General features: G+C 36.5%; 1 protein-coding gene across 2 annotated transcripts in view; it reads right to left on the bottom strand.

Annotated features, from left to right (window-relative positions):
- Positions 1-100: 100 nt before the first annotated feature.
- Positions 101-13,924, bottom strand: part of LOC133519310 (uncharacterized) — a 34,100-nt gene continuing 20,276 nt past the window's right edge. The window contains exons 2-6 of one of the 2 annotated variants that reach the window (XM_061853344.1): positions 7,825-7,978; positions 7,264-7,479; positions 4,808-4,959; positions 4,094-4,204; positions 101-1,217 (exon numbers count right to left, since the gene is read on the bottom strand). In XM_061853344.1, the coding sequence (XP_061709328.1) occupies positions 1,160-1,217; positions 4,094-4,204; positions 4,808-4,959; positions 7,264-7,479; positions 7,825-7,974 (687 nt within the window). In that variant the 5' untranslated portion in view covers positions 7,975-7,978 and the 3' untranslated portion in view covers positions 101-1,159. The remainder of the gene's footprint in view (positions 1,218-4,093; positions 4,205-4,807; positions 4,960-7,263; positions 7,480-7,824; positions 7,979-13,924) is intronic. The other variant, XM_061853345.1, reaches the window with a different exon arrangement.

Genomic DNA, 13,924 nt, shown 5'->3' with positions numbered 1-13,924 from the left:
TAATGCTCATATCCTTGTAACATATTCTTACATGTTGAAACAAGATTGATGATTGATTGTGTCAATACATACATGTTAAGGTAAATAAAACAAAGCCACGTAAGTATATATTTTCATAATTTTATTGAAAACATGAAAAAATAATATCTACCTACCATACTAAAACGATTAACTATTTACAAAACAGAAACCACGTGAATTATATTTCTTTTATTCATATAATTTAAACTGAGCTCCATAGATTTTTAAAGACAATTTCTGGGCCATATTTTCTAAAACTACAAGACAAGTTACGTACATACACAGGCATCATACAGGCACATATTGGAGGTTCTGTAAAATACTGTCACAGTTTTCATTTAGTTATATTATGTAACAGGTGTAAATATTAAAAAAGTCATCCAGGCACTAGTAATGTTACTTTCTTATAAGTTGTTAATGCACTGGTTATAAGTGTTTTAACACATAACACATGCACTTCCATCGACCCGCTATGCGGGTTTACTCTGTATTGGTGCTTTTCGCTACTAAATTATAATTATGGTAGCTCCACTGCTGAAGTGTGATCACTTGCACTTAGGGCGGTTACAGACTAGCGGTTTATACGAGCGTAGCGTACGTGCGTAAGAATAGACCAAATTTAGGGAAAAGTAACGCACCTGTACGCACGTAAAAACCAAATGTAACGCCGAAACGACCGTATACGCGCAGAAAAATACGCTAGTCTGAAACCGTCGTTAGAGTGCGTGTTCAGATATTTTTTAGCATCTCGGCCGCCCCGATATATTTGATGGCGACTTTACAATATGGTCGCTTATGAAAGCAGTCGGACGTCATATCCACTCGGCCACCACCGCTTTACACCTGCCACCTGCATATATCTGCGAAGAAGTTCAAAGGTGTATGTGAAGTTCCCAATCCGCATTGGGCTAGCGTGGGGACTATAGCCCGAGCCCTCTCGCGCATGAGTGGAGGCCTGTGCCCAGCAGTGGGACGTATATAGGCTAAATTATTATTTTCTTATTATTATGAAAGCAGTAGGAATGACCCATTATATTGACGTCTGTCTTTTCAATCATTTTAATGGTACCATTTTGTAAAATATGACATTACGTCCTTCTGACTTAGTATCTTGTATTTAATTGAGGTAAATGCTAATTTAAGCTAAGTTTTTGAGCCATCTGCCGAGGTACTCGCCGATTTTGTGAGCTGCATTTCTGTAACAAATCAGACCAAGATTATTAGTATTTTAAATATCTACTCGTCGCTAGAGGGCGCTAGTAGTACGTATAATGCGTTATATCGCATGAATGATTATTGTTCGTAGCAGTTTCACTAGATGGCGTTCTGAAACTGATCGCTCCTATAATTATGACTAATGGCAAAATCTTTTAATAAATAAAATAAAAAAAAATAATAATAAATATTACAGGACATTATTACACAAATTGACCAAGTCCCACAGTAAGCTCAATAAGGCTTGTGTTGAGGGTACTTCGACAACGATATATATAATATATAAATATTTATTTATAAATACTTAAATACATAGAAAACACCTGACTCAGGAACAAATATCCATGCTCATCACACGAATAAATGCCCTTATCAGGATTTGAACCCGGGACCATCAGCTTCGTAGGCAGGGTCACTACCCACTAGGCCAAATCGGTCGTCAAACCGGTCAGCCGGTCTTTTAACAGTTTTAACTTAATGTAATTTGATTAATGAATTTAAGGATACCTAATAGTTATTAGATATGTTTTCCAATCTTTTTTTATTTTGTTAGTAATGTTGTACAGTCAGCATCAATAGTAGCGGATGAAACAACGCGCCAAAAGTATCTCATATTGCGGATAACTTTTCCAAATGTAGATAAATCTCTAAAGTGTACGTTCACAAGTATATCTTATACCGTCTTAATTGTTCTACATATTGGGAGCGTGCACGACTGTCACGCAACCTAGTGTCCGCAAGTCTAGGGGAAAACGTCAATTCACTACATCTCATAAAACTACTCCAAAACTAAAAACTACTGAACGGATTTTCATACGACTTTCATCTATCAATAGAGTGATTCTTTAGGAAGGCTTAAGTATATAACTTGTTAAGGTTTTGTGTAAATTGTTTGAAATATAACGATGTTGTCGGAAAAAATCATGCTGGCTAGGAGCTTTAATCGAAAACGCTGCCTAATCCGTTGAAGCTATAACAGCACAATGTATGGTGGAGTTGTTTTTCACTCATAGGTCTACAAAAAAGTCCGCGATGTGAAATGTCTATCTTTTAAGGATAACTTAGTATATCCATTCTTAACTTCTAGAAAAAGATCACGTAATATGTGGCATTTGCAAAGCGATTTACATGGATACATTAATAACAATTATCAAAATAAATACGTTAGTTATATTCAGCATTTCATACAGATTACAATGGTCCCTTACATCATACAATTTAAATGAATATTTCAGGAGTAATCGTAAATCAAAGTTTCATTTCGAGCCATATAATTGTACGAAATGTTAAAGACGCTATCCGCAGTTAGTTCAAATTTTTACCACCTTATGCGCTGGGATCGCTTTACTTACCCCCACCACGCACTTCGCACGGTCCCAATAGGATCATCATATTTTGTTAAGCTGTTACAGAATGGTAGATACTTTTAAAACCTTGTTTGATCCGCTACTTTTGATGCTGACTGTACTCATGAATCTCATAATAAGCTGATGCATACAATCAGCATTAATAAGATGGTTGAAATGACCATTCATCTTTCAAATTGGCGTCACTAAATAAACGTAAATTTCGAGCAACAGAGTCAGACCAAGCAAAGTGATATAGCTGTCTCACTTACACGATGACGGTGTGGTGTGAACATCCGCAAGAAACGAAATTTCAATTTTCATTTCTCGCGGTAAGACTCCCGAGAGTGATAACCGCGTAAGTAATTTAGCTGAGGCACAAAATATTTACTTAGTAACGTCACAATGTTGTGCAGTTTCCTGTGGCGCTGTCCTCGTCTGATGCAACATTTATTGGTAATAAGTGGTAACTCTCCATCTTTTTCCCGCCTGCAATTCTTTATGTAGATATCTCATCACCGGTTGGCCTTGCAAGGTAAACGCTACGTCACAGAGAAAGCGGACGATGGTGTAGTACAAACAAGGGGTGAGCGTAGCGTAATTTAACATTTATTAGTCTTGCAATCCGTGGATGTGCATGCTTGATGTTGTGTTGTGGGGGACATAGATAAATATAAGTAAGGAAAAAGTGGTAGCTCCATACATCAGTTTTCATACCAAAATGCGAGTTATTTCGTAGTCTACATCTAGCGTTATGTAGCGGAATTTATCTGTACTGTTAGTTGACAATAGATGTCGCGACCAACGAAACGTCCAATGCTCAACAATTTGAAACTAATATTATAACTCGATTAACAGGAACTTTATTTTCAACTCCTGCTTATAATATTAGTTGTAAATTGTTTTAGCAGTCCATTTTTCGTCAGTAGCGACACTTGTGACATCTGGTGTCAAGTAGTGGTACTGATAAATCTACGACTTTTCGCTAGATGTCGACTACGAAATAACTCGCGTTTTGGTAAGAAAACTGATGTATGGAGTTACCATTATTTCCTTACTTACATATCTTTATGGTGGGGGAAGACATGCGCGCCAACGCCAACAATGGGCTTATAAAAAAGATACTAAAGACCGTGCGAAGTGAAGGAGATAAATAGGAAAGCGGACCTTGAGTCTCGTATCAGTCACAGAGGAAGCAACCTTGGAAAAACGCTAGAATGAGAGAGAGAGAGATAATTAATCTTGCAAGTTGAAATGCTTCCTCACGGTGAAAGTGGACGCATTTGTGTGCAAGTGCGGTTGCGGCGCCCATGTCTTCCGCCCCGCTACCCCCAACGGCAAGTGCCTGATGGCTCCTCTACACGATGGCCCAGCTATGCGGTGAAATGAGATAGCAATATCACTTGCTCCCTCTAACGCATAAATACGTCCCTAGAACTGGCCTACGCTGGGCCATCGTGTAGAGGAGCAATGAAATATATTATCAATCGGTCCTGCAAGGTGATCGCTACCTCACGGAGAAAGCGGACGAGTGTGTGGTACAAGGGACGAGCGCAGCGACCACGCGTTCCGCTGCCAGCGTTGTTGGGTGTCGCCCCACCCATACCGGACTGCAGTCGTGCCTGAAACGTGAATGGTGGAGATTATGTAATAGTTATGTTATTTGAAGTATGTCCTATTGACATTAAAACAATCACGAAGATTCCTAACAGGGGATTTAATTTTGAGTGGCATTTTTAAAGAAAGCAGTGAAAATGCCTACTCAACAAGGGATTTAAGTTATAATATCTTATTTTACACACAATTTTGTCCAAAAAATTTGCTTGTTCATTATTGTAGATGAGGTTACTTAGAAAAATCCACGGGTCAGATATGCACATAAAAAGGGTTTAAATGAAAGGTGTTATAAAAGTTACATGTCCTAGCCTTTTAAGGCGTTATATATTCAGAGATATAGATTAGTGAAATAAGATGAAGCAGTGCAAGGCCCTCTATTTAACTCTCAGACATCTCACTAGATCAAATATTTATACTGAACTTACGTAAAGCATAGACGCGCCTATGCCACATCATCACCACCGTGTACGCACATCGACATTGATTCTAACATTTTCTTTTACACATACGCTGGCTAACGATACCACAATGCTTGCAATAAAGGAAAAGCTGAAGAGGACTATTATATGGAAGTGAAGTGCCTAAGAATAATATTTCAGTACACGTACCTATCAGCGACATGTTGCAGGCTGGCTCGCAGCACGGTATCGAAGGCGTCGCCGGCGCCGCTCACGCCGCTTGTGCCGGCGCACGCCCACGCCACACAACCACCGCGGTGCACGTGCCGCGATAACGATTTTAATACCTGCAATGGAAGCTTCTGTTCAGAGATGTTCGTACTGTTCATTTTTCCTTTTAAAATTAATGGTCGGTTACGTAATTCAGTAGAGTTAATTTCCATTTAAACGCGTGTTAGAGTTGGACCAAGCTGACTCTACGTGCCATTGGGAATACCATCATTAATGTAAATTTTTTATGAAAATATGACGTTCTTATGACGACGCTCCTTCCCATTGTTCTGTTCAAGTCGGTATAAAGTAAGCTGAGATGGACTCTACTGCGCTTGTTGTGTTGGGTTATGTTTAATTAAAAATTTTGTATAATTATGTTTATATACGATTAGACTATGCACTTGGGTTATCTCAAACTGAAAGAAATTTCATCATAAATATTTGCGAAATTGATTGAATCGAAGCCTAATAATAGTATGTATAGTTATTGTATTTAATTTTATGTATTATTAGATACCGACTCTGATTATAACAAAAACAGATGTAATATTAAAATGTAGGCAAAACTTCAACATCACAGTAACATAAATAATTAGATACCTACTAGTTCCGACATATCACTTCAGCACTAAGTGCAGAGACACCAAGTCATTTCTAACAATGAGATGATTGAAGACATATAATTATGCACTGACTGATAATTATTAGGGAGGCATAGTGATGGTCAAGAAAATTGCATATAATAAGATAGGTTGAGGAAAATTACAAAGGAATAGCTGATGCGTAATACTGTGATATACAGGTTGAAATTTTAACCGCTGTTCATACTATACTTAATAGATTTAAAACACTATCTATGCAGTGTAATAATTAATAACCCAAATGTTTAGATTGGCGCTATAAGGAAAAAAGAAATAATCTCAGTATTAGATGTTACTGGTTTTTATAATTTTTTATTAATAGATAACAAATCCTGAGAATTCAGTTTATAAATAATTAGTAACAATACCATAAGGTTGTTATAATGCTCTTATATTTTTATTCTCATCATTTTTCTTTTCTTTTTTTGTGTTTTGTTTTTGCGCGCACAAATAGCTCTGTTTTACTATGTAGAAACTACTTAATAAGCATGATGTTAAAATATTTTCATTAAGGAAACTGTAAGTCTAGTTTTAAGAAAAGTTCCCGTGTTATATATATATATATATATATATATTTTTTTAATTTATTTAGAAACCAAACAGTCGTATAAACATATCAACAATGCAATACAAACGATGTACCACAACAAAAGGAAAATACAACAAAAAGACCTGGAGGTTCATAAATTATAAATTATGTTAACTGATATAAATATAGTTATATAGCTACTTAATGCAAATTTTTGAATCTGATAGAAAAAATAACTGATATCTGTACTTATATATTAAAACAACTTACTTTTAACTATATCTTTTAGACTAGCCAACGAATTTTGAAAACAATCTACTTCGAATAGATTTTTATTATAGTAACTAGGAACTCGTCTGAAAAAGGTATGCCTGGAATAGTTTTTGACCGAAAAACTAATATGAAACAGCGATCGAGGGCGTAAGGGGTGATGCGGACAACTGAAACTGATCTTAGTAGATTAGGACAATTAATAATATTTTTTAGAATTTTAAACAAAAACACAACGTCTAAAGTATATCCTACGGTTAAAAAGAGAAGGTACACCAAAATGTTTCGCCGCCAACGTTGAATTAAATGTAACAACTATAAAATTATATGTAACTATAAAAGACTGTTTGTTTCTTAAATAAATAAATTAAATTAAATTATACGTAGTGACTTTATAGGTCATACTGAACAACTTTTATTATGGGACCAATGCATAAATCGCAAAAAAAATAAAATATTGTAATAAAAGTTGTTCAGTATGAACTGTGGTTAAAATTTCACACCGTACATATAGATACCTACTTCCACATTTCTTTATCAGATTATTTCGTTCATGTGTAAGCAAATTATTTTTGAGTATCAATTTACATGCTCTTCATACGCGGGTTTGAGATTCCGTACTTTTTAAAATCAAATTACTAAGTACTTTTTGTAAGCTTTTTTTACACATTTTTATAATTCGTATGTATAAATAACCATTATATTTCACTTATCATCACTTTCGTTCTGATAATAATATGATTTCAGGACGAGGCGAACAGGTTTTTTTTGCTAATTGAAACAAAGAGTATCTTGCTAACTTTACTTTTTAACAGATAATCTACCTACACGAATTGATTATTCAACACTTTCTAGGCTTCTCAGCCCTCTAGTAGTACTACTTATTAGTTAGTAGTAATTGTAAATTGTGTAAAAATTATAAATATGAAAAGAAAGACGCTAGTCATATTTACCTTTAAATTATCATAAACATCTCTCGATACGAGATCTGCCAAGCCGTCCAAACTTTCAACATTGGCGTCTTGTCCAACCACCACTAATGCGTCGACTTTACCCGCCCCCGCGTCCGCTTCCGCTCCGCTCGCATCACTTGGCATGCTCACAACACACCCACGTGATTCTAACCGCGTTTTTATTTCTTTTCCTAACGCGCTTGATGTGTTTGATACCTGAAATAAAATTATAGGTATTTTTAAAGAAATAATCTCGAAATAATTTTTAGTACTAATTACTTAATTGGCTGAAGCGTTAGCGAAGGTCTTCGTTTTGACTCGGGCAATCTGCTTTCGTATGTACTTACCGAATGTATTAGTGTATTTAAACTTTAAGGTAATTACAAGTATTTTATTAACAAAATTCCCGTGAAACACAGTTTCACTCCGTACCGAAGAGTGTCGTCAGGAGCTTACGTTGGCGGAGTGGAACATGTCGAGCGTTTTCAACTTAAAATACGAGAGTGACCCGTTTTAATAAATTTAATTACAAGTATACCTAGGACGAATTATATTACTTACTAGGACTGTGTGAACCGGACGCCGCTCTCGCGCCCTCTGCCGGGCGCTGTACGCCAGCAGTGCTGACGCGACTAGCACTAGCGAGCCTCCTTCTAGCGTAGCGAGCAGTCGCCACGCTAGCGACGTTCCGGTTTCCATTGCTTCGGCCATGATTCTGAAAATCGGGAATATGTTTATGAGTTGGATACCTACATCTGCTTAAAAAAATCTACAACTTAACGATATGTAAGATATCTTCTTCCTCGCGTTGTACCGGCTTTTTTGCCACGGCACATGGGAGCCTGGGGTCCGCTTAGCAACTAATCCCTAGAGTTGGCGTAGGCATTAGTTTTTACGAAAGCTACTGCCATCTGACCTTCCAATCCAGAGGGTAAACTAGGCCTTATTGGGAATAGTCCGGTTTTTTCACGATGTTTTCCTTCATCGAAAAGCGTCTGGTAAATATTAATATAAACCTACTTCTTGGTACGAGCCGGATTTTGAACCCGCGACCTCCGTATTGAACGTCGCACGCTCTTACCTCTAGGCCACCAGCGCTTTTTTGATATGTAAGATATAAATTGTAATTTATTTCGAAGGCGGCGATACGCAGAATTGAGGAACTCTGTCTGTAATTAGACTAGGTGCTTGCTGATTTCGGAGTAACTCAATATAAAAACTTATTTTATTTCGATTCCAGATCTTTATTCGTCATTTGGTCATTTTACATTTACATTCAAGAGACAGACTGGAACGCCGACGAAATAGCACCGTATCGTATAGCTTCGACGCGCTTATATTCTGTTGAAAATGTTGCATATAGGAAGTTATTCTTTTGACTGTTAAGTATTATGTTATTTACGATACAGAAAGTAGGTAAGTGAGCTGAACACAACTAACAGAATAATTACATTATCTAGACAATCTAACTATTGCTTCATATAAACGTGCGGCCAAACCCACAGGCGAGTTTTGTATTAGCTTTAAGAAGCCCAAGTTCGTAGAGATTCTGGGGCGCAAATGTTACTTGGACTCCGTTCAATCCGTCGCAATTTCATTGTCTATCATGTCATGCGCTCTCGCATTTACCTACATATTTGTTAGAAGGTGATGGCTGACAAAAGCGTGCCCACCTTAGGCCCACAGAATCGTTTTATCATGTACATATCTGTAATTTTTGGCAAAATTCTATTACAAACAATTTTCTATTACATTACCCGATCAGTAGGTAATAGGACAGTTCTTACAGCGATGCTTTTCTAAAGTTTTTTTTTAGACCGAAACATCCACATGCATACAACTATTACACACACTTAATGCTCCAACACGCATAACCGCCATAACAGTGACTCGAAAACTCATTCTATTGTTACATTTTGTTACCGAAACAAATTCCAAATTCAAACGTTGCCTTCGACATACCTGTTTTCGGTAGCCGATTTGGAATAACACCAATGACTAAAAACTTTCAGGCTAGGTATATCAAGATAGTAAGTTTTGCGAAACTGTTTGATACCGATTAAATATTACCTCTTCGGCGGTAACACTAGCTGGTGGCTGACTATAAGCAGTTGGTCAATTTTAAATGCCATTTAAGAAATAGTTTAGTAGATTAGTAGTATACGTGACTGCTACATAATGAAATACAAGTGGGTTTATTAAACGAGCTGAAAGCGAGTGTTTAGTGCCTAATTATATGAAGTTACATACACTGCTTTATTTACACATATAGGTACAGTCGAGGAAATTGATTCTTTAGCAGTTAACGTGTCACGTTACAATGGACAGCTCTTACCATAAGTATTACAGCCAAATTTACTTGAACCGCAAGTTGCTAAAGAATCAATTTCCGCGACCGTACATACATACATACCTATACAAAAAGCGACATTGCGGCATTTTGAAATAAAACGTCATCTAGTCTAGACTGACACTAGAAATGAGAAATTCCTTTTCCTTTGTTTTTCAGAGATGTTCGAAATTTGAAGGTCATTACCAGTGATCGTGGTTTTTGTCGTGTGTTATCCTTATCATTGTGTACAGTAAGAAGCAAACTAGGGGGTTGCATTGCAAGTGCGTTGCCGGCCTATAAACCCTTTTCTTGAAGGTTTGATCATATATCGGTCCGGAAATACCTCGGGCGACAGTTCATTCTACAGTTTATCTGAGCGAGGCAGGAAGTTTCTGGAGAAACGCACAGCTGAGGACTGCTAACTGGCGAACAATTTGAGGTGAAGATGGAAATTTTGTCGCATAGAGCGATGGCGGAAAGAAGCGACAGGGAATAATCCGAACAATTCCTCGGAGCACTCCCCGTTATACATGCGATAGAAAATGCAGAGCGAGGTCACAGCTTTACGCAGCGCCAACGAGTCGAGCCGATCCGAAATACGCTGGCATTCGACAATTCGAGTCCGTCTTCTTTGGATGCGATCCAGAGGGAGAAGCTGGTACTGGGGTGTCCCTACAACATGAGAACAGTAACTGTAGGCCGGTGTCAAATACTGTCTCGATCTGTTGACCACACCGAGCTTTTTTGAGGCTAATTTAGCTTTACCTTCCAAATGGCCGCGGAACTGAACTTCACTCGAGATGTCGACGCCAAGGATTCCGATACCAGCTGTGGCATTCAGGGGAGTGCTCTCAAAACGAGGTGACACGACAAACTCTTAACTTTTTTGCTGGACTATTATTCCTTGTAGATTATTCCCGTTATACATGTGATACAAAATGCATCACCTCTTGCCTCCTCTTACCTCTTGGTGTATACTCGAACAATAAAATTACCCTGAATTGGTCGATATAAAATTATATTTATAGTCTATTGTTGCGAGCATTGCAAGCAATCCCTTAAACTAGAAATACCACTTATGGATATTGCTTTCTGAAATAGCTTGAGCAATGTTTGAGATAGTTCTTTCTAATGTGTGTAATAAAATTATAATAAAACTGTCATACACTTGCCATAATGTCATATGATATAGGTATGTATCGTTAGATACAAATTATAATACAATTACTATTATTAAGGCATGTATGTTAATGACTTTTTTTATAAGTAAGGTCAACTCGGCGAAGACCGTCTGCCGGCGAAGGCCGTCTAGCAAGAATTACAGCAAATTCTGTACAGCTACGAGGATGGCAACACAATTTACGTAATGATAAAACAGTTCTAGTTCTTATAAATTTACACAGATGGCGCTACCTCTAGCATGAAGAGAAAAACCGGCTTTTCAAGTTTAGTCAGGTTGGCAACTCGTATTGGGAGTACAACACGTCGTTAAATTTTTTTTTAAGTGATTAAACTGAAGTGTTTTTAAGATCGATACAGGTAAGTCTATTCTTTATTAACCTTTTGACCGCCGTAGTCTGATATATCAGACAATCAATACCCAGCTCGTGTCGCCGCAGTCTGATAAATAAGACAATTTTTTTCATGTTTTTCTCAAGACATTCTTTACTTTAATAAAGTTTACTTTGGTTCTTTGCATAAGTAAGTCGCAGTAATTGTTAATTAAGTAACAGTGAGACTGATCTGTTGATTTTATTATATTTTCTAGTTGAAAATAAACTTTAATTATACCATTAGATTATGTATGATTTTACCCCAAGTCTCGTAGCCAAAGTCTTATTTAAAAGACACCAGTGATGTGACGATGATTGGTATTGAAATATCTACGTCGACTTTCTCATTCGATGTTTAGATTTACGACGTAAGATTTATGCATGCGACTGACCTTACTTAGCTAACCTATTTTATCACTTCGATATGTTCTTATAAAATTATGACGTAAGTTGTCTATTATTCTACAATGTCGTCCGCTGAAGAATTAATTAGAATTTTAGAAGGAGCGGACGAAAATGAAGACGAAAACGACATGCCATGATAGCCTCGCAGTAAATGATCGAGTACCTAATCCTTGTCATTGTGATCCCGATCCAAGCAGTTCCACTTTACCATTTACTCTTTGGACATTTTGATTCCATGGATGTTTTGACCCTTGGACATTTTGACACTTGGACATATTGAGTCCTTGGACGTTTTCAAAGTTGAACTTAGAAATAAATATATTTGAATTGTACTAGTGCCTACCTTCCAGGGTTTCGTGAAGTCGGTTTTTTTTCATCGATGATAGATATTTGAATCGATAAATAAGGCGAGACTCTGTTATCGTGGTTCATCGGTAATCCCTACTAAGTTATTATATTCCGCAATAATAATCAATACAGACTACGCCGTCGTCTTAAAAATGAGACCGCATGTGACGTCAAAGATATAACTTAGAAAATTTTAGTGGTGTAGATTACTCGATATTTCAAAGTTATGTTAGGTCAACAAAATATATAAGAAGGTACTGTTTAGTAGTTTTAAAACTTTGAATACTATAATAATATTGAGTTTACAATATTTATTTATCAAAAGAATTGTGTTACTGTGTAAAATTTTATGATTTATTATGCCAAACAACGTTGAAATTTTCAGATTCGATACGTTTCTAATGTGATCAATCCTCTCCCTACTAGTGTCAACTTATCAACGAAAATACAATGAAGCCTTCGCCAATGTCTGAAATAGTAGACCGCTCATGACGTCACAGATACGAAATAAAAAATAATAGTGATGTAGCAAAGTCCATCAATAAATTTGCATAGCTGGTAAAATTCACAGATTCAATCCATTAATAAAGGGACGAAACCATAAAAAAGAAAACCATAAAAAAGACATTGGTAAACGTGATTTAATTATTATAATTTTTTTTTTTAATGATAAGGTGGTAAAAAATTAAGTTAATCACTGTAAACTATAAACAATAAAATATTTTATCGTAAGTTATGTGGCAAGCACTACACAGTTTGTTATTACTTAGTATAGGCGGCGACACGGGCACGTCCGATGACATCCTAAGCGGCGTTCAAAAGGTTAATGTATTTATATGAATATTATATTACAATAACCTTAAACTGGTTATTTCACGAAGATATTTCTGGTGGAAAAAAACTAACCTCAAAATGTAGTAGTGTCGAAGTCCGTCAAAAGTTTGGAGGCTAATATCGTCATATGCCGGTCTTCACCGTTTTCAGAAGTTGCCAACCTTTTCTGTATATGTTTTTTTTTTATTTATTATTGACCGTAGCGTTAGCGAAGATCTACGTTTTGACTCGGGCATTTTGCATCCTCTACAGGTCGCAACTCTCAACCGATTCTCGTGAAATTTTGTGGCCAGATTTTAAGATCTAATAGACTTTTTTGTCGATCTAATTTTAGATTTTTTTAATGTAGAATTTCATAAAGAACTTAAGCGCCAATAATGTCTATGGCGCTTATGACTATTATGAGTTTAACTGTGATAATGATATTTATCATTTTTACATTTTCTAAACTTAACGCGTCAACAGCTCACAGAGCCACTAGTATATAATATATAGTTAACTAGTATGCTTGCTCAAAATGTGACAAGAAAAGGTCGTGGACAATGGACATACTTATAAAATTCTTGATAGAGCAGTCGCCATGGAATTTAAGATCGTGAGACTAAAAATGCCATATCTTAAAGGTGAAAACAGTAAGGGACCAACCTTGGTCAGCTGTTAAGCATTTTGTGTCTGTCTACCTCGAAATAGTTTATATGAATCAGCAGTTTATTTCACTGATGAATGTTATCACTTCCATTTCAATGCAATATACATTTGCTACTTTTTGTGGTATTCTTGGCCTCAATTTTTAAGAGTACTTAAATCAATACTCGTTTAGTATTTTACTTAAGAATTGTATTGATTAAAATACATTTGTATTGATCTCAATGTTTGATCTCATTGTTTTATTAATACTTACCTGCGTGTTTTCGACCCCTGTATGGCGATGTATGCCGGTCTTACCCGACAAACGAAACTTTGCATGAAATCAGCCATAATAAACCCTATTCTTGACATATTAGAGTCTACATTCAGTTGTTATTGTAGTTCGCACTCGTACAAACATCTATAATTACGTTGGTTGCCTATGTGTAGGTAAATTCGCCATTAGACGATCTTAGCCGACATTGGCGCTGAGTTCGTCCATTGCGACGTGTTTTAAAAACGAGTGTTTATTTCACTATCCGATGCCTTAAATGAGAATTTG

The sequence above is a fragment of the Cydia pomonella genome, chromosome 6 (assembly GCF_033807575.1).
Source record: "Cydia pomonella isolate Wapato2018A chromosome 6, ilCydPomo1, whole genome shotgun sequence".
Lineage (NCBI taxonomy): Eukaryota > Metazoa > Arthropoda > Insecta > Lepidoptera > Tortricidae > Cydia > Cydia pomonella.
Note: the sequence above shows the minus strand (reverse complement) of the source record. Positions and strands in the feature narration are given on the sequence as shown.